A 21,964-nucleotide genomic window follows, 5' to 3' on the forward strand; every position below is an offset into this window, starting at 1 on the left:
TTTCCACAGATTCTCGATTGGATTCAGGTCTGGACTTTGACTTGGCCATTCTAACACCTGGATATGTTTATTTTTGAACCATTCCATTGTAGATTTTGCTTTATGTTTTGGATCATTGTCTTGTTGGAAGACAAATCTCCATCCCAGTCTCAGGTCTTTTGCAGACTCCATCAGGTTTTCTTCCAGAATGGTCCTGTATTTGGCTCCATCCATCTTCCCATCAATTTTAACCATCTTCCCTGTCCCTGCTGAAGAAAAGCAGGCCCAAACCATGATGCTGCCACCACCATGTTTGACAGTGGGGATGGTGTGTTCAGCTGTGTTGCTTTTACGCCAAACATAACGTTTTGCATTGTTGCCAAAAAGTTCAATTTTGGTTTCATCTGACCAGAGCACCTTCTTCCACATGTTTGGTGTGTCTCCCAGGTGGCTTGTGGCAAACTTTAAACAACACTTTTTATGGATATCTTTAAGAAATGGCTTTCTTCTTGCCACTCTTCCATAAATGCCAGATTTGTGCAATATACGACTGATTGTTGTCCTATGGACAGAGTCTCCCACCTCAGCTGTAGATCTCTGCAGTTCATCCAGAGTGATCATGGGCCTCTTGGCTGCATCTCTGATCAGTCATCTCCTTGTATGAGCTGAAAGTTTAGAGGGACGGCCAGGTCTTGGTAGATTTGCAGTGGTCTGATACTCCTTCCATTTCAATATTATCGCTTGCACAGTGCTCCTTGGGATGTTTAAAGCTTGGGAAATATTTTTGTATCCAAATCTGGCTTTAAACTTCTTCACAACAGTATCTCGGACCTGCCTGGTGTGTTCCTTGTTCTTCATGATGCTCTCTGCGCTTTTAACGGACCTCTGAGACTATCACAGTGCAGGTACATTTATACGGAGACTTGATTACACACAGGTGAGAGGGGGCCGAATACTTTCGCAAGGCGCTGTATATGATAAAAAATATGTGGACACCAGCTCATTGAAAATCTCAATCCAAAATCATGGGCATGAATATGGAGTTGGTCCCCCCTTTGCTGCTTTAATAGCCTCAACTCTTCTGGGAATACTTTCCACTAGATATTGCTGCAGGGACTTGCTTCCATTCCGCCACAGGAGCATTACTGAGGTCGGACACTGATGTTGGGCGATAAGGCATGGCTCGCAGTCAGTGTTCCAATTCATTCCAAAGGGGTTGAGGTCAGGGCTTTGTGCAGGCCAGTTCTTCCACACCGGCATTGTCATGCTGAAACAGGAAAGAGCCTTTCCCAAACTGTTCCCACAAAGTTGGAAGCACAGAATTGTCTAGACTGTCATTGTACGCTGTAGTGTGAAGATTTCCCTTCACTGGAACTAAGGGGCCTAAACCGAACCATGAAAAACAGCCCCAGACCTTTATTCCTTCACCACCGAACTTTACAGTTGACACTCTGCATTCGGGCAGGTAGCATTCTCCTGGTATCTGCCAAACCCAGATTAGTCCGTCGAACTTCCAGATGATGAAGCATTTCCACTGTTCCGGAGTCCAATGGCGGCGAGTTTTACACCACTCCAGCCAATGCTTGGCGTTGTGCATGGTGATCATAGGCTTGTAGGCTGCTCATCCGTGGAAGCCCATTTCATGAAGTTCCCGATGAAAAGTTTGTGTGCTGATGTTGCTTCCAGAGGCAGTTTAGAACTCAGCAATGAGTGTTGCATCCGAGGACAGATGATTTGTATGCGCTACACGCTTCAGCACTCGATGGTCCCGTTGTGTGGGCTTGTGTGGCCTACCACTTTTCGGCTGAGCCATTGTTGCTCCTAGACATTTCCACTTCACAATAACAGCACTTACAGTTGACCCGGGGCAGCTCTAGCAGGGCACAAATTTAACAAACTGACTTGTTGGAAAGGGGGCATTCTATGACGGTGCCACTTTGAAAGTCACTGAGCTCTTCAGTAAGGCCATTTTACTGTCAATTTTTGTCTATGCAGATTGCATGGCTGTGTGGATAATTTTATACATCTCTCAGCAACTGGTGTGGCTGAAATAGCCGGATCCGCTAATTTGAAGGGGTGTCCACATGCTTTTGTATATATAGTGTATGTACACCCCCCGATATGCTCCAGTTTCCCTATGCTTCAGCTCTCCCACCATACAAGTGTGTTCTTGACCTTGTCTCACTGCAGAGGAGGAAGTTGTTGTTTCATTCAATTATATGGATAGAGCAAAGCTTGTGCAGAGTGTGTAAACAGCACTATTAGCCATTCATAGTAACTGGCTGGCTTGCGGTGTTGAGAGACACAATGTGCCGGCCATCAATTATTTAGATTTAATTTCCTCTAAAGTTACGACCCACTTTATTTATCATCCTAGTTTACCACATTAAAACGATTCACGAGTCTGATGATGAAAGCAAATGGGAAATGAAGGGAACATGCTTTTAAAGAATTACAGGAAAAATATGCATTAACATGAGTTCTGAAAAGCTGCTGGGGAAATCAAGGGTTTTACATTATATGGCGGATAAAATGTCAGTGTGGTTGCAGGACGGGCTCTTGGAAAGACATATAGACACAGCTACTCAAAAGACTAACCATACACAACAATAAGATCCGCATTTCTACAGTATTGCATAGTAGCTAGTTAATTCAAAATGCTTTCTATGTTCCAGCCCAGCATAAGCATATTCATTCATTTAGGACAGCTGAGGTCTGGGTGCAGAGATAGATAGGCTTGCGTCACACCATCTGCAGTTATTATTTTGGAAGCAACGTTACAATAGTAATCCCAGGAAACAAACATTGGTTCTGTGAAAGTTCCCAGAACATTCAGGAAATGTTCTGATAACACAAAAACTGTCCAGTTGTGCAGATGATTATACAATGTTTGTATAAAAAAATTCACCTGACGTTTCAAGAACGTTCCCACATTTTGTCTGTTCTTTAAAGGTTCCCAGAATGTTTCATTAGGTTGTGGAAACAGTCTGATGGGAACATTGTGGGTAGGGTGACCACATTTAAAGTACCCAAATGCGGGAAAACAGGAGGATTTTGCGGGACATTCACAGGGCTGTATAGCCTACAGAGTACCACCCCCCCATACATGATTTAATGACGTCCTAATTTCTGAACGTTTTGTTGTGACTTTACTTTCATTCATCTGATGACTGTTATTTATTTAATCAACTAACTTTATGTTTAATTATTACCCGATTAAATTAATCTTGTAACAATTACTTCATTAGGATTTGGGGCACCATGGAAGAGGTGGTTTAAAGAGTTACCATCTCCCGAATTAAACTCTATAAGGTATATATCTATTTAATCAATAAACAGTCATCTTATTAATAATTACCTCTTATCATATCATCATTCTGAACAGTCGTAAACTCAGCCTTGCTCTTGATTCAGCACTACATCAATTGGTTTAATTATTTATTTACTAGCTAACTAAAATGAGAAAACAGGATAACATACACACTTAATACATGAGAGGAAAGTCCCTAGCAGACTGGCAATATGACAGCTTAATACACAGCGATGAAGAGTGGGAAAAAGAGAGAGACAGAGAAAAAGGGACACTGGGTACATAAGGTACATTCTATAACTATTCTCCCATTAATCATATACTTTGCACATGAACCGCCGACCGTTTAGGAAGGAGGTGGTTTGGCCTTTCAGCGGCTCGCTTGTAAGGGTCCGGACCCGTCTCTTCTACTGTTGTTCACTCTGGAAGACAGCCAGCCGTATCGACGATTCCAATTGGTGATGATTGTCGGAGAATAGGGTGATTTGAGAATCGTAGTAGGATGGGATGGTTTGAAGCGTAGTAGGATGGTCCATCTTAGATTCGCTTCCCTCGATATCTGACTTAGGACAGCTAATCAGCCATACCAGTCATTGTCTGGGAAGTGAGCTTCTAGCCCACACATTATGCAGGGTTCAGGATTCAGACCAATATGGACATGAGCTGCAGCTCACCGTCTCTCTGGTCTAAAAGAAGGTGAGTTTATTTCTTTACCTCGTGTTAAGGTTCAAAGTTCCAACCATTTCAAACATGTAGCTAACACCTCATGTTTCCTGGTCGGATGTTAACTTTGTTGGCAATGCTTTTTATGCACTCTCGTCAAAAGGGGATCGTTACGTCAGTCTGACACCCTCTCTGACCACATTCAGGGCGTGGCTACTTACTATGAACAGATAATAGGAGATAGATTATTTTATCCCTCCTAAAATCACATTCATATCTTAACAAATCTACTTTCATAATTTGTCATATTATATGCACAACGTATTGGATGGAAACTTGACAGATAAAGGGGATATCATTTCCAAGTTACAGTATTTCGTCCATGCAATTTTAATGGCATCACAAAATGAAAACCCATGTGACATACATTTTTTTCTATAGTTCCTCACTGACCATTCCCCACATTGTTATGTTAGAAATATTGTTCCAGTATCCACTTTTAACCGTGTTAGAGATTCAAATGGAAAACTATCTGTGAAACAAAGGCATTCCCCCTTTCAGTGGGTGAGAGAAGGTCTGGTTATTGTCAATCATTGCCAAGCTGATCTCACCCATTGTGATCCTCACAGGACAGTCATGACAGTTTGTATCGACAGATGTAGCCTATTAAATATCATTACAGAATATCCTTAAAATGCATCCTCCAATTGCAACGTCTGCCTATGCCCACACATATGTGACCCGTTTCTGGAAACTAGGCGTATGTCGCTGGTCACTACTTCACAGGAGAGCCGTTGAAACTTTGTTTTTCATCAAAATGCGTTTTGTTTTGGCAGAAATGCCTTCTTGAACGTGTGAAAGTTCATATGCCTGAATAATAAACATGTGTGCCATCTGTAAATACAAATAAAATAGTTAAATTATGAGCCTAGTTGGTTTAGCCACAGAAAAAAACAGCAACCTTCCCACTAGCCATGATTGGCTGAGATAATGAGTAAGCTGGACATGCTGAGAGATGAGTTTGGATTGGTCTGCCATATAGCACGCTTCTGTTTAGTTGAGCCGGTCAGTTTGTGTTAGTAATCCTGTCTAATGCAGCTTTCTAAAAATCAAATCAAACTTTATTTGTCACATGCGGCGAATACGACAGGTGTAGACCTAACCATGAAATGCTTACTTACAAGCCCTTAACCAACAATCCAGTTCGAGAAAGAGTTAAGAAAATTTTAACCAAATAAACAAAAGTAAAAAAATAATAAAAAGTAACACAATAAAATAACACTAACGAGGCTATATACAGGAGGTAGCGGTACCGAGTCAATGTGCGTGGGTACAGGTTAGTTGAGGTAATTTGAACATGTAGGTAGGGGTAAATTGACGATGCATAGATAATATATAGCGGGTAGCAGCAGTGTAAAAACAAATGGGGGTCAAGGTACATAGTCCGGGTGGCCATTTGATTAATTGTTCAACAGTCTTATGGGTGGGGGTAGAAGCTGTTAAGGAGCCTTTTGGTCCTAGACTTGGTGCTCCAGTACCGCTTGCCGTGTGGTAGCAGAGAGAACAGTCTATGACTTGGGTGACTGGAGAATTTGACAATTTTATTGGCTTTCCTCTGACACCGCCTGGTATATAGCTCCTGGATGGCAGAAAGCTTGGACCCAGTGATATACTGGAAAACACACTACCCTCTGTAGCGCCTTACGGTCAGATGCCGAGCAGTGGCCATACCAGCCGGTGATACAATCAGTCAGGATGCTCTCAATGGTGCAGCTGTAAAACTTTTGGAGGATCTGGGGACCCATGCCAAATATTTTCAGTCTCCTGAAGGGGAAAAGGTGTTGTCGTGCCCTGTTCACGACTGTATTGGTGTGTTTGAACCATGATAGTTCGTTTGTGATGTGGTCCACAATCAGCTCCTTTGTCTTGCTCACATCGAGGGAGAGGTTGTTGTCCTGGCACCACACTGCCAGGTCTCTGACCTCCTCCCTATAGGCTGTCTCATCGTTGTCGGTAATCAGGCCTACCACTGTTTAGTCGTCGTTTCTTGTTTTGTTGTTAGCAGTGCTATCTCCATCAACATTAGCTGAACATTCCAGGAATGTTCTTTTAGAACAACTTCTATTGCTCCAACGTTTTATTGCTGAAGTATGTTTAGGGGACGTTATTGGAACCATCATGTCATAATGTCACACTATAACTTTATGAGACCATGGTAGAAATATTTCCTGCTTGTTGTTATGGGTGCTTTGAATAACATATCCATCAACATTAGCAGAACGTTGATGTAATATTTCCCTCAGAACCACTTCTATTGCTCCCTAATTTTGTTGCGGCAATATGTTCTAAGAACATTACTGGTACAGTGCCTTGCGAAAGTATTCGGCCCCCTTGAACTTTGCGACCTTTTGCCACATTTCAGGCTTCAAACATAAAGATATAAAACTGTATTTTTTTGTGAAGAATCAACAACAAGTGGGACACAATCATGAAGTGGAACAACATTTATTGGATATTTCAAACTTTTTTAACAAATCAAAAACTAAAAAATTGGCCGTGCAAAATTATTCAGCCCCCTTAAGTTAATACTTTGTAGCGCCACCTTTTGCTGCGGCGATTACAGCTGTAAGTCGCTTGGGGTATGTCTCTATCAGTTTTGCACATCGAGAGACTGAGATTTTTTCCCATTCCTCCTTGCAAAACAGCTCGAGCTCAGTGAGGTTGGATGGAGAGCATTTGTGAACAGCAGTTTTCAGTTCTTTCCACAGATTCTCGATTGGATTCAGGTCTGGACTTTGACTTGGCCATTCTAACACCTGGATATGTTTATTTTTGAACCATTCCATTGTAGATTTTGCTTTATGTTTTGGATCATTGTCTTGTTGGAAGACAAATCTCTGTCCCAGTCTCAGGTCTTTTGCAGACTCCATCAGGTTTTCTTCCAGAAATGTCCTGTATTTGGCTCCATCCATCTTCCCATCAATTTGAACCATCTTCCCTGTCCCTGCTGAAGAAAAGCAGGCCCAAACCATGATGCTGCCACCACCATGTTTGACAGTGGGTATGGTGTGTTCAGGGTGATGAGCTGTGTTGCTTTTAGGCCAAACATAACGTTTTGCATTGTTACCAAAAAGTTCAATTTTGGTTTCATCTGACCAGAGCACCTTCTTCCACATGTTTGGTGTGTCTCCCAGGTGGCTTGTGGCAAACTTTAAACAACACTTTTTATGGATATCTTTAAGAAATGGCTTTCTTCTTGCCACTCTTCCATAAAGGCCAGATTTGTGCAATATACGACTGATTGTTGTCATATGGACAGAGTCTCCCACCTCAGCTGTAGATCTCTGCAATTCATCCAGAGTGATCATGGGCCTCTTGGCTGCATCTCTGATCAGTCTTCTCCTTGTATGAGCTGAAAGTTTAGAGGGACGGCCAGGTCTTGGGAGATTTGCAGTGGTCTGATACTCCTTCCATTTCAATATTATCGCTTGCACAGTGCTCCTTGGGATGTTTAAAGCTTGGGAAATCTTTTTGTATCCAAATCCGGCTTTAAACTTCTTCACAACAGTATCTCGGACCTGCCTGGTGTGTTCCTTGTTCTTCATGATGCTCTCTGCGCTTTTAACGGACCTCTGAGACTATCACAGTGCAGGTGCATTTATACGGAGACTTGATTACACACAGGTGGATTGTATTTATCATCATTAGTCATTTAGGTCAACATTGGATCATTCAGAGATCCTCACTGAACTTCTGGAGAGAGTTTTCTGCACTGAACGTAAAGGGGCTGAATAATTTTGCACGCCCAATTTTTCAGTTTTTGATTTGTTAATAAAGTTTGAAATATCCAATAAATGTCGTTCCACTTCGTGATTGTGTCCCACTTGTTGTTGATTCTTCACAAAAAAATACAGTTTTATATCTTTATGTTTGAAGCCTGAAATGTGGCAAAAGGTCGCAAAGTCCAAGGGGGCCGAATACTTTCGCAAGGCACTGTATATTGTGTTATTACATGACCTGGAAACCTATTGAGAACAGGTTTTGTGGTAGTTATTACAAATGCTGTGCACAACATTTCGGTGAACATTAGGAGAATATTCCAAGGATATTTAATAAAATAAAATGTTAAAAAACATTTTTTATCAAAAACATTTGTTTTTGGGATGGTTAATCCTAATGTTATATAAAGCCTAATTAACTTAATGGACATCTTAGGTAATGTTTCCGGTTTCTGGAATGGTTCTTACTGGGGTCAAAAGGTCAGACAGTAGGACAGAGAGAGAAGAGAGAGAGAGAGTATTTTGCTTGAAAAGGGCCTTTTCTTCTGAGTGTGTCTTTCTCTTTCTCTCTCTCTCGCTCTCCACTTCTCCCCAGAGAAGAGATGGCTTTTAAGTTTAACCCACTGAGAGCTCTTCAATTAATGTTAAAGGCAGATGGAATTTTGCTGGCCATATTCTAGAGATGTTTTATTGAGAGTACACACCATTCCATAGAGACAAGAGTGTATAAAAGGAAACGTGTTTAAGGTGAATGGTGGAATTCATCATTTGAGAATGAATGTTGTGACGTGGGACGATTCCGTTTATTCATCATTTCATCCCTCAGTGAAGTGAAGTAAACTCTCCTGTATATTGCACAACTCTAGTGTGTGGATTATTTCATGCGTGCGTCAAGCTGCAAGCACCAGGGGAAGTTCCAGTAAGCCAGGACTGCTACCAGCCAGTTTAGACAATCATGAGTCTTGCCAGAACAGAGAAACAGACTCATTTTGGCCATTTCACAAATCTTTATGAGTAAGAAAAATGCAACAGAAATGGCAGTTCTTTGGGCGTCACTTAGTTATCGCATAAAACAATATTAGCTATATCTTTTCCTTTAGAAGGGTTCAAAACGCGTCTCTCTCTCTCCTCTCATATTTCCAATCTGCCCGTCAAGCCTCAAATGTTCAAATTCTATTCGTCAATTAAACTGATTTAGAAAGCATAGTGTGTTTACATGCGCTGTAGCCGAGAGTAATTTTGTTGTTCTCCAATTGGCCTGGTGATCCTAACTGACCTAAAACAGGGACTTTTTTACTTGGATTAAATGTCAGGAATTGTGAAAAACTGAGTTTAAATGAATTTGGCTAATGTGTATGTAAACTTCCGACTTCAACTGTATATATCAGATCAGCACAATCGAAAGGCCACATGAGCAATTATGTTTTACAAAGAGTGGTACTTTTAAAAAGGGCAAGAGAGCGCAGTGACCCTGAACGGACAATCTGTTTCTCGTTCATAGAAGAGAGTTTAAATAAAATGTTCATAGCTAGCGCTTTGGTCTCTGCTCGTACAGCACAGATGTTTGCTTTTCATTTGTCTTCGGGGTTAATTTCTCCACAACATTTACTAAACATAAATATAAAGGCAACATGTAAAGTGTTGGTCCCATGTTTCATGAGCTGAAATAAAAGATCCCAGAAATGTTCCATACGTTTACACCTCTGTTAGTGAGCATTTAACCTTTGCCAAGATAATCTATCTACCTGACAGGTGTGACATATCAAGAAGCTGATTAAACAACATCATTACACATGTGCACCTTGTGCTGGGAACAATAAAAGGCCATTCTAAATGTGCAGTTCTGTCACACAACACAATGCCACAGATGTCTCAAGTTTTGAGGGAGTGTGAAATTGGCATGCTGACTGCAGGAATGTCCACCAAAGCTGTTGACAGATAATTTAATGCTGATTTCTCTACCATAAGCCTCCTCCAATGTCGTTTTAGAGAATTTGCCAGTACTTCCAACCAGCTTCACAACCACAGACCATGTGTATGGTTTCATGTGGGCGAGCGGTTTGCTGATGTCAACGTTGTGAACAAGGTGGCGGTGGGGTTATGGTATGACCAGGCATAAGCTACGGACAACGAACACAATTGAATTTTATCAATGGCAATTTGAATGCACAAAAACATAGTGACGAGATCCTGAGGCTCATTGTGAGACCCATTTTTTTTTAAATGTGTCTGTATCTGTATTCCCAGTCATGTGAAATCCATAGATTGGGGCCTAATGAATTTATTTAAATTGACAGATTTCCTCATATGAACTGTAACTCAGTAAACTCTTTGAAGTGTTGTGTTTATATTTTTGTTCAGTATACATTTGTGTGGTGCCAGCAGAGCTTGGAACTTAGTTTTACACATCTTCCTATAATGCCCTTTTCCATCCAAGCTTAAGACATGAAGGAGCATTTTAAATGAATGATGGATCGTTCAAACATTGACAACGGGCATGTAGGATGAAGGGGAGAAGTGAAGCATGTTTTGCTCCCTAATTTCACATGCAGATTGGTCACACTTTTCATTTCTCCGTCTTTAAACGCAGCCATCCGAAGAGTCAGGATTTTTTATTTCATTTTTTACTGTTCATTCCTGTCTCTCAAATTAAACTCCAACCTTGACTACTTACTGCAGCAAACTTGATCACATGGATCACATGTAATTCAAGTTTAAGTGCCTGTTTTGTTGGTCCCATCTGTTTTCCATTGAGGCTCTGTTATATGTCCTATAAGTAGCTATTGGTTGCCAAAGTGAGCTCAAGAAGCCAGGTGAACAGATGTAGAAGGCTGGCCTGCTGTCAACAGTCCACACTGCTGCTGTGCCTCTGGCCCTCTGACACACAGGCTGGGTTTTGGCTAGGTGAGACGAAAAGAAGCACAGTGCACACATACAGCCATGCTCCATCTAGCCTAGACTCACAAACATTTTATTAATACAGTCATGCTGTTTCAGAGCCATATTGTACTCATTACTCAAGAGACACAGGCAGGCACATAAAAATCATCCTAGTACAACACTGAGGTAAGATGCTGCATAGAACTCTGGGTAAACATTCTTTCAGATGTGTCAGATTTGTGCATCGGACCGACCAATCAGGTGGTCTGCTCATGTATTTATGTTGTGAACAGTTGGCTCCAGTTCAGTTCACCTGCAATGAAATATGAAATGACCTCACTAACACCCCTCTGACTCATGAAAACAACCTCAGGCTGACAGAGTCAAATCAACAATGAGAGTGAGAGTAAATATAGTGGTGCCTTGAAGATGGGCTGCAGCAGGCAATGCTGTGGTACAGTGAGACAGAGAGACCTGTGTATTGTGATCCCTTACAGTAGGCCCCAGTTTTGCCAGGACAAAATCAGGGTGTTGTGAACACATGCCAGGAATATCTCACCAAGCCGAGGGGTGAGCAACTACAGCAATGGTGTTTGGCCAGAGCACGATGAGAGAGAGAGAGACTGCCTAGGGATGGAAGAACTGATTGACTGTGGGGAGCCTGTGGCCTCGGGAATATTCTTTCCAAAACACTTGAGTGTGCTGTCTCTGACCAACTCTCTTGCTATCTCTCTCAGAACAATCTTCTTGACCCTAACCAGTCAGGCTTAAAGACGGGTCACTCAACCGAGACAGCTCTTCTCTGTATCACAGATGCTCTCCGTACTGCCAAAGCTGACTCTCTGTCCTCTGTTCTCATCCTCCCTAGATCTAACCGGGCTCCCGAGTGGCACCGCGGTCTAAGGCATTACATCTCAGTGCTAGAGGCCTCACTACAGACCCTGGTTCAAACCTGGGCTGTATCACAACCCGGCCGTGATTGGGAGTCCCATAGGACAACGCACAATTGGCCCAGCGTCGTCCGGGGTGAGGGGGGAGTTTGGCTGGGGTTGGCCGTCATTAATTTGTTCTTAAGTGACTTGTCTAGTTAAATAAAGGTTAAACAAAAATAAAAATTTGCTGCCTTCGACACTGTGAACCATCAGATCCTCCTCTCCACCCTCTCAGCCCTGGGTGTCTCAGACTCTCCACACTCTTGGATTGCATCCTACCTGGCGGGCCGTTCCTACCAGAAGACATAGGAGCGGCCTGCCATTCAAACTTTCCCTCCAATTCGTTGTGAATGCTGTATCCTATTTTATATCCAGCACACAAGAGCAAATTGCTTATTTCCTCAAATATATACATATATATATATATATATATACATATATACACACACACACACACACATTGAATTTCGGAAGTTTACATACACCTTAGCCAAATACATTTAAACTCAGTTTTTCACAATTCCTGACATTTAATCCTGGTAAAAATTGCCTGTCTTAGGTCAGACACTGTCTTCTCTCAAGGGAATGACCACACCAGGTCGTAACGGTATTGTTTGTTGTTATTCTTAAAATTCCAATCTTGTGTGCAGCCTATGTTCCATTACGTTGTCATGTTTCCAACTACCAATCAGCAACTATGCCTTAAATCCGTCTGTTTGGCAAATGACATGAGTGGCAAGGAGTGGAACGTTAGCTAAAGAGACTGGTACCCAGACGAGCTAGTCAGAGAGGGAGAGGTTTACCACTATAGAGCCTACATCAAAGTCTACGGGACAAGCAGCTCATCCATAGGCCTACCAACTGGGCGGCCATCCACGTGACCCGGTTGGGGATTCATGTGATGTTTGAGCTAATCCCCATCCAGTGGGGAAAATATTACACGGTGAAATTGTGCCAACATATGCAAGGAATGATCAATCTCTGTGCTTTAAGTGGAATAGGAATTCATTAAACTCTCATATGTCAACGATCAGTTAAAAATCAATCATAAAGCAATCACATCTGAGAGCTTTGACATGTGGTCATGTTGTAACCTGAAGTCCATTAAAGAGCTAAAGGAAGTCCAAATTTGAGGTCTCTGGGACATCAGGTAGGGTTATCCTCTCAATCTCTACAGACAGAGGGTTCAGCCAGGCCAAGTAGCAATTTGTGGCTTAAGACATTTCAGGGATTTTAGAAACCAATTTCTTGTTGCAAATAATTGAATGGTCATAGCACTTTCCCTCTAATAGCACTTTCCCAGCAGAGAGGTAGAGAGCTTTGATGTCTAAAATGTCAGAGATAAAGCAAAACTCTCAGGTACAGTATGCTGTTAACATGACAAAAATACTTTAGATAGCATCATCAAACCTTTTGAGATCACAAATATACCTTTAATCTGTCTTTATCACAAGGATAATGTATTTTTCCACAAAGTATAATTTTACATGAAAGATACACTTGTTGAACAGCATTTCGTCTAATGAAAGAAAAGCTTGAGCTGAATGTAAATCATACAGTATATAAAGTGCATTCGGAAAGTATTCAGACCCCTTCCCTTTCTAACACAGACCAAACCAAGTCTGAAAAGGTGATAGAATCAATTGTAGAATAAGGCTGTAACGTAACAAAAAGCGGAAAAAGTCAAGGGTTCTGAATACTTTCTGAATGCACTGTAGTTCCCTCTACCCCATATGTCTTATAATAGTGTTTCCTCTCATTCTCTAGGTACTATGCCATCTGCTGCCAGCCACTGGTCTACAGGAATAAGATGACACCACTGAGAGTGGCTCTTATGTTAGGAGGATGCTGGGTAATCCCCACCTTTATATCCTTCCTACCCATAATGCTAGGATGGAACAGTATCGGAATAGACCATTTGGTGAGTAATAACTCATTTGTCTGTGTCAATGTGCATATACACTGCAGATAATTGATAAACCATTCAGTGGAACATGATCAAATTGAAGTTATTGTGAAACCACATTATGTGCCACCTACATGTATATCGTAACTAATTCCATAGGATGTCGATGAGACAAAGAAACACCTCCACACAACCAACAGGGTTTTAGTGTATATCTGGTCAGGATATGTGTAAGCTCTTTTAGGCTATCACCTTTTCAGACTTGGTTTGGTCTGTGTCTAGGATAGGATACTGAGTACGTAATAAGCATGTCGTCCAATCTGAACGGCATATCTCGTCCAATCTCCCGCTACTGCTCATAATAAAACGATGGCTGTAAGTGAAAGCTCAGTGAATGGCATCGGCTGAATGATACTGTGTGATAGTAAAGCTAAAATGAAACAGCAGGGAGTCTGGATTGAAATGTCAGACCCAATTCTACTATATACCAACCCAAAACAAATGAACCGGGGGGAAAGACGGATGTAATGAAGAGCATGGGTAGAGAGTCGGTAACTTATTATAGTCATGAATAGTCATGAGCACTATGCTTATGTTTCTCTGGAAGAACTTTAGATTTGTTTAAACGGAGGACATGTACAATGGCAAGAAAAAGTATGTGAACCCTTTGGCATTACCTGGATTTCTGCATAAATTGGTCATCAAATTTGATCTGATCTTGATCTAAGTCCCAACAATAGACTTAGATCAATATTATCATTTAAACATTCACAGTGTAGGTTGGGGAAATTATGTGAACCCCTAGGCTAATGACTTCTCCAAGAGCTAATTGGAGTCAGGAGCCAGCTAACCTGGTGACAAATCAATGAGACGAGATTGGAGATGTTAGTTAGAGCTGCATTGCACTATAAAAAACACTCACAAAATTTGAGATTGCTATTCACAAGAAGCATTGCCTGATGTGAACCATGCCCTGAACAAAAGAGATCTCAGAAGACCTAAGATTAAGAATTGTTGACTTGCATAAAGCTGGAAAGGGTTACAAAACTATCTCTAAATGTCTTGATGTTCATTAGTCCAAAGTAGGACCAATTGTCTATAAATGGAGAAAGTTCAGCATGGTTGCTACTCTCCCTAGGAGTGGCCATCCTGCAAAGATGACTGCAAGAGCACAGCGCAGAATGCTCAAGGAGGTTAAGAAGAATCCTAGAATCAGCTTATAGAAATCTCTGGAACATGCTAACATCTCTGTTGACGAGTCTACGATACGTAAAACACTAAACAAGAATGGTGTTCATGGGAGGACACCACGGAAGAAGCCACTGCTGTCCCAAAAAAGTTTGCAAAAGTGCACCTGGATGTTCCACAGCGCTACTGGCAAAATGTTCTGTGGACAGCTGAAACTACAGTTGAGTTGTTTGGAAGGAACACACAGCACTATGTGTGGAGAAAATAAGACACAGCACACCAACATCAAAACCTCATCCCAACTGTAAAGTATGGTGGAGGGAGCATCATGGTTTGGGGCTGCTTTGCTGCCTCAGAACCTGGACAGCTTGCTATCATTGACGGAAAAATGAACTCCCAAGTTTATCAAGACATTTTGCAGGAGAATATAGGCTTTCTGTCTGCCAATTGAAGCTCAACAGAAGTTGGGTGATGCAACAGGACAATGACCCAAAACCCAGAGGTAAATCAATAACAGAATGTCTTCAACAGAAGAAAATATGCCTTCTGGAGTGGCCCAGTCAGAATCCTGACCTCAACCCGATTGAGATGCTGTGGCATGACCTCAAGAGAGTAGTTCACACCAGACATCCCAGGGATATTGCTGAACTGAAACAGTTTGATAAAGAGAAATGGTCCAAAATTCCTCCTGACCATTGTGCAGGTCTGATATGCAACTACAGAAAATGTTTGGTTGAGGTTATTGCTGCCAAAGGAGGGTCAACCAGTTATTAAAGGGTTGACATTCTTTCCCCACCCTGCACTGTAAATGTTTACACGGTGTGTTCTATAAAGACATATACGTATAATAGTTTGTGTGTTATCAGTTTAAGCAAACTGTGTTTGTCTATTGTTGTGACCTAGATTGTCATGTATTGTCATGTTGTGTCCTGTTCCTGTTCTTTCTCTTCACCCTGTCTCCCTCTGCTGGTCGTATTAGGTTACCTTTTCTTCCCCTCTTTCCCCCAGCTGTTCCTTGTCTTCTTTAACTACCTCGTTCACCCCTTTTCCCACCTGTTCCCTTTTTCCCTCTGATTAGGTCTCTATATCTCTCTCTGTTTCTGCTTCTGTCTTTGTCGGATTCTCGTTTGTGTTACTCATGCCTGAACCAGACTATCGTCGTGTTTGCTGCAACCTTGTCCTGTCCTGTCGGAATCTGCCTGTTCATCTAACCTTGTCCTGTCCTGTCGGAATCGGCCTGTCCATCTGAGCCTACGTGTGTTTCATCATTAAATAAACTCTTGTTTTGTTAATTCGCTTTTGGGTCCTCATTCACGCACCAGACAGAAGAATCCGACCAAGAATGGACCCAGCGACTTCGGATCCTCTCCACTCAGCCGTCGAGATCCAGGGAGCGATGCTAGGCAGACACGAGCAGGAATTGTCTGCTGCTCGACATGCCGTTGAGACCCTGGCCACCCAAGTCTCCAACCTCACAGAACAGGTTCACCATCTCCGCCTCGATCCACCGGCCACTTCCAGGGCTTTCGAATCTCCGGAGCCCAGAATCAATAACCCGCCGTGTTACTCTGGGGAGCCCACTGAATGCCGCTCGTTCCTCACCCAGTGTGATATTGTGTTTTCTCTCCAGCCCAACACTTACTCCAGGAGCACTGCTCGTATCGCCTACGTCATATCTCTCCTTACTGGACGGGCTCGTGAGTGGGGCACGGCAATCTGGGAGGCAAGGGCTGAGTGTACTAACCAGTATCAGGACTTTAAGGAGGAGATGATACGGGTTTTTGATCGATCTGTTTTTGGGGAGGAGGCTTCCAGGGTCCTGTCTTCCCTATGTCAAGGTAATCGATCCATAACAGACTACTCTATTGAGTTTCGCACTCTTGCTGCCTCCAGTGACTGGAACGAGCCGGCTTTGCTCGCTCGTTTTCTGGAGGGTCTCCGCGCAGAGGTAAAGGATGAGATTCTCTCCCGGGAGGTTCCTTCCAGCGTGGATTCCTTGATTGAACTCGCTATTCGCATAGAGCGACGGGTTGATCTTCGTCACCGAGCTCGTGGCAAGGAGCTCGCGTTCTCCGTTGCCCCCCTCTCCGCATCACTACCATCTTCCTCTGCCGGCTCGGGTGCTGAGCCTATGCAGCTGGGAGGTATCCGCATCTCGACTAAGGAGAGGGAACGGAGAATCACCAACCGCCTCTGTCTCTATTGCGGTTCCGCTGGTCATTTTGTCACTTCATGTCCAGTAAAAGCCAGAGCTCATCAGTAAGCGGAGGGCTACTGGTGAGCGCTACTACTCCTGTCTCTCCTTCAAAATCCTGCACTACCTTGTCGGTCCATCTACGCTGGACCGGTTCGTCAGCTTCCTGCAGTGCCTTAATAGACTCTGGGGCGGAGGGCTGTTTTATGGACGAGACCTGGGCTCGGGAACATGACATTCCTCTCAGACAGTTAAGGGAGCCCACGGCCTTGTTCGCTTTGGATGGTAGTCCTCTCCCCAGGATTCAGCGTGAGACGCTACCTTTAACCCTCACTGTCTCTGGTAATCATAGCGAAACCATTTCTTTTTTAATTTTTCGTTCACCTTTTACACCTGTTGTTTTGGGCCATCCCTGGCTAGTTTGTCATAATCCTTCTATTAATTGGTCTAGTAATTCTATCCTCTCCTGGAACGTCTCTTGTCATGTGAAATGTTTAATGTCTGCTATCCCTCCTGTTTCCTCTGTCTCTTCTTCACAGGAGGAGCCTGGTGATTTGACAGGGGTGCCGGAGGAATATCACGATCTGCGCACGGTGTTCAGTCGGTCCAGGGCCACCTCTCTTCCTCCACACCGGTCGTATGATTGTAGTATTGATCTCCTTCCGGGAACCACTCCCCCCCGGGGTAGACTATACTCTCTGTCGGCTCCCGAACGTAAGGCTCTCGAAGATTATTTGTCTGTAGCTCTTGACGCCGGTACCATAGTCCCCTCCTCCTCTCCCGCCGGAGCGGGGTTTTTTTTGTCAAGAAGAAGGACGGGTCTCTGCGCCCCTGCATAGATTATCGAGGGCTGAATGACATAACAGTGAAGAATCGTTATCCGCTTCCTCTTATGTCTTCAGCCTTCGAGATCCTGCAGGGAGCCAGGTTTTTCACTAAGTTGGACCTTCGTAACGCTTACCATCTTGTGCGTATCAGGGAGGGGGACGAGTGGAAGACGGCGTTTAACACTCCGTTAGGGCACTTTGAATACCGGGTTCTTCCTTTCGGCCTCGCTAACGCTCCAGCTGTCTTTCAGGCATTAGTCAATGATGTCCTGAGAGACATGCTGAACATCTTTGTCTTCGTTTACCTTGACGATATCCTGATTTTTTCACCGTCGCTCCAGATTCATTTTCAGCACGTTCGACGTGTCCTCCAGCGCCTTTTAGAGAATTGTCTTTTTGTGAAGGCTGAGAAGTGCACTTTTCATGCCTCCTCCGTCACATTTCTCGGTTCTGTTATTTCCGCTGAGGGCATTAAGATGGATCCCGCTAAGGTCCAAGCTGTCATTGATTGGCCCGTCCCTAAGTCACGCGTCGAGCTGCAGCGCTTTCTCGGCTTCGCGAACTTCTATCGTCGTTTCATCCGTAATTTCGGTCAGGTGGCAGCTCCTCTCACAGCCCTTACTTCTGTCAAGACGTGCTTTAAGTGGTCCGTTTCCGCCCAGGGAGCTTTTGATCTCCTCAAGAATCGTTTTACATCCGCACCTATCCTTGTTACACCTGACGTCTCTAGACAGTTCGTTGTCGAGGTTGACGCGTCAGAGGTGGGCGTGGGAGCCATTCTTTCTCAGCGCTCCCTCTCTGACGACAAGGTCCACCCTTGCGCGTATTTTTCTCATCGTCTGTCGCCGTCGGAACGTAACTATGATGTGGGAAACCGCGAACTGCTCGCCATCCGCTTAGCCCTAGGCGAATGGCGACAGTGGTTGGAGGGGGCGACCGTTCCTTTTGTCGTTTGGACTGACCATAGGAACCTTGAGTACATCCGTTCTGCCAAACGACTTAATGCGCGTCAGGCTCGTTGGGCGCTGTTTTTCGCTCGTTTCGAGTTCGTGATTTCTTATCGTCCGGGCTCTAAGAACACCAAGCCTGATGCTTTATCTCGTCTCTTCAGTTCTTCAGTAGCCTCCACTGACCCCGAGGGGATTCTCCCTGAGGGGCGTGTTGTCGGGTTGACTGTCTGGGGAATTGAGAGGCAGGTAAAGCAAGCACTCACTCACACTCCGTCGCCGCGCGCTTGTCCTAGGAACCTTCTTTTCGTTCCCGTTCCTACTCGTCTGGCCGTTCTTCAGTGGGCTCACTCTGCCAAGTTAGCCGGCCACCCTGGCGTTCGGGGTACGCTTGCTTCCATTCGCCAGCGTTTTTGGTGGCCCACCCGGGAGCATGACACGCGTCGTTTCGTGGCTGCTTGTTCGGTCTGCGCGCAGACTAAGTCCGGTAACTCCCCTCCTGCCGGCCGTCTCAGGCCGCTTACCATTCCCTCTCGACCGTGGTCCCACATCGCCTTAGATTTTATCACCGGACTGCCTTCGTCAGCGGGGAAGACTGTTATTCTTACGGTTGTCGATAGGTTCTCTAAGGCGGCTCATTTTATTCCCCTTGCTAAGCTTCCTTCTGCTAAAGAGACGGCACAAATCATCATCGAGAATGTTTTCAGAATTCATGGCCTTCCGTCAGACGTCGTTTCGGACAGGGGTCCGCAATTCACGTCTCAATTTTGGAGGGAGTTTTGCCGTTTGATTGGGGCTTCCGTCAGTCTCTCTTCCGGCTTTCACCCCCAGTCTAACGGTCAAGCAGAACGGGCCAATCAGACTATTGGTCGCATCTTACGCAGTCTTTCTTTTCGCAACCCTGCGTCTTGGTCAGAACAGCTCCCCTGGGCAGAATACGCCCATAACTCGCTTCCTTCGTCTGCGACCGGGCTATCTCCTTTTCAGAGTAGCCTCGGGTACCAGCCTCCGCTGTTCTCATCTCAGTTCGCCGAGTCCAGCGTCCCCTCCGCTCAGGCTTTTGTCCAACGTTGCGAGCGCACCTGGAAGAGGGTCAGGTCTGCACTTTGCCGTTATAGGGCGCAGACTGTGAGAGCTGCTAATAAGCGTAGAACTAAGAGTCCTAGATATTGTCGCGGTCAGAGAGTTTGGCTCTCCACTCAGAACCTTCCCCTTAAGACAGCTTCTCACAAGTTGACCCCGCGGTTCATTGGTCCGTTCCGTATTTCTCGGATCATTAATCCTGTCGCAGTGCGACTTCTTCTTCCGCGATATCTTCGTCGCGTCCACCCGGTCTTCCATGTCTCCTGTGTTAAGCCCGTTCTTCGCGCCCCCGCTCGTCTTCCCCCCCCCCCCATCCTTGTCGAGGGCGCACCTATCTACAGGGTCCGTAAGATTTTGGACATGCGTCCTCGGGGCCGTGGTCACCAGTACCTAGTGGATTGGGAGGGGTACGGTCCTGAGGAGAGGAGTTGGGTTCCCTCTCGGGACGTGCTGGACCGTTCGCTGATCGATGATTTCCTCCGTTGCCGCCAGGTTTCCTCCTCGAGTGCGCCAGGAGGCGCTCGGTGAGTGGGGGGGTATTGTCATGTATTGTCATGTTGTGTCCTGTTCCTGTTCTTTCTCTTCACCCTGTCTCCCTCTGCTGGTCGTATTAGGTTACCTTTTCTTCCCCTCTTTCCCCCAGCTGTTCCTTGTCTTCTTTAACTACCTCGTTCACCCCTTTTCCCACCTGTTCCCTTTTTCCCTCTGATTAGGTCTCTATATCTCTCTCTGTTTCTGCTTCTGTCTTTGTCGGATTCTCGTTTGTGTTACTCATGCCTGAACCAGACTATCGTCGTGTTTGCTGCAACCTTGTCCTGTCCTGTCGGAATCTGCCTGTTCATCTAACCTTGTCCTGTCCTGTCGGAATCGGCCTGTCCATCTGAGCCTACGTGTGTTTCATCATTAAAGAAACTCTGTTTTGTTAATTCGCTTTTGGGTCCTCATTCACGCACCTGACATAGATGAAGATCAGATACAATTTTTATGACGAAATGATGCAGAAATCCATGTATTTCCAAAGGGTTCACAAACTATTTCTTGCCACTCTATCCCTCATTCTAATAATATTTTTCAGGCAGGAACTCTGATTTAAGGCCAGGCTCCACAGGCTAGGGATTATTTTCTTTCTTTACTCTCATCAGACTGAAACTTTACCCGTTGAAAGTATACATACATGCAAGATATTGTTGTATTACACGTTTTATTTATTTAAAAATGTAAATATGCAAATGAGTCAAGCCGTCCTTAAATATGCGCCAAATTGCATATTATGAGAATATGTTTTTCAACACATTGCTTCAAGTCAGACCGTTTTTTATTTTGTTTTATTGTGATCAGACACTCAATGGTCAGACTTTTACAGATCAGTTCATCAAAATATTGTAGTTTCATGGAATTATTTAAAAAACACTTCACATGTATGATGGATGAATATTTTGCAAATATTTACACATAAAATGACACTTTAAATCAAAATGAGACAAGATATATAAAAAAGCTGCCTATAAGACCTAAGACCCTGTGTGTGGAATAATGGGAATGTACGTCCTTTGAAGACAGAGATAAATGAAATGGCACACCGGGAACATGCCATTTTGAGCAGTTTATTTGTCACGTGCGCCGAGTACAACAGGTGTAGACCTTACAGTGAAATGCTTACTTACAGGCTCTAACCAATAGTGCAAAAAAGGTATTAGGTGAACAATAGGTAAGTAAAGAAATAAAACAACAGTAAAAAGACAGGCTATATACAGTAGCGAGGCTATATAAATAGCGAGGCTACATACAGACACCGGTTAGTCGGGCTGATTGAGGTAGTATGTAAATGTAGATATGGTTAAAGTGACTATGCATATATGATAAACAGAAAGTAACAGTAGCCTAAAAGAGGGATTGGCGGGTGGTGGGTGGCGGGACACAATGCAGATAGCCCGGTTAGCCAATGTGTGGAGGCACTGGTTGGTCAGGCCAATTGAGGTAGTATGTACATGAATGTATAGTTTAAGTGACTTTGCATAAACAGAGAGTAGCAGCAGCGTAAAAGAGGGGTTGGGGGGGGCACACAATGCAAATAGTCCGGGTAGCCATTTGGTTACCTGTTCAGGAGTCTTATGGCTTGGGGGTAAAAAACTGTTGAGAAGCCTTTTTGTCCTAGACTTGGCACTCCGGTACCGCTTGCCATGCGGTAGTATAGAGAACAGTCTATAACTGGGGTGGCTGGGGTCTTTGACAATTTGTAGGGCCTTCCTCTGACACCGCCTGGTATAGTCCTGGAT

At 44.1% G+C, this 21,964-nt stretch overlaps 1 protein-coding gene across 3 annotated transcripts in view; it reads left to right on the forward strand.

Annotated features, from left to right (window-relative positions):
- The window catches only part of LOC110488581 (5-hydroxytryptamine receptor 4-like), a 150,065-nt gene that overhangs the window by 67,455 nt on the left and 60,646 nt on the right, over positions 1-21,964 (forward strand). For all 3 annotated transcript variants that reach the window (XR_005035901.1, XM_036942714.1, XM_021560849.2), the window contains exon 5: positions 13,311-13,464. Coding sequence is in view for 2 of the 3 variants with exons in the window: in XM_036942714.1 (XP_036798609.1) it covers positions 13,311-13,464 (154 nt within the window). In the remaining variant the exon portion in view is untranslated. The remainder of the gene's footprint in view (positions 1-13,310; positions 13,465-21,964) is intronic.

This window comes from Oncorhynchus mykiss, chromosome 14 (genome assembly GCF_013265735.2).
Source record: "Oncorhynchus mykiss isolate Arlee chromosome 14, USDA_OmykA_1.1, whole genome shotgun sequence".
Taxonomy (NCBI): Eukaryota; Metazoa; Chordata; class Actinopteri; order Salmoniformes; family Salmonidae; genus Oncorhynchus; species Oncorhynchus mykiss.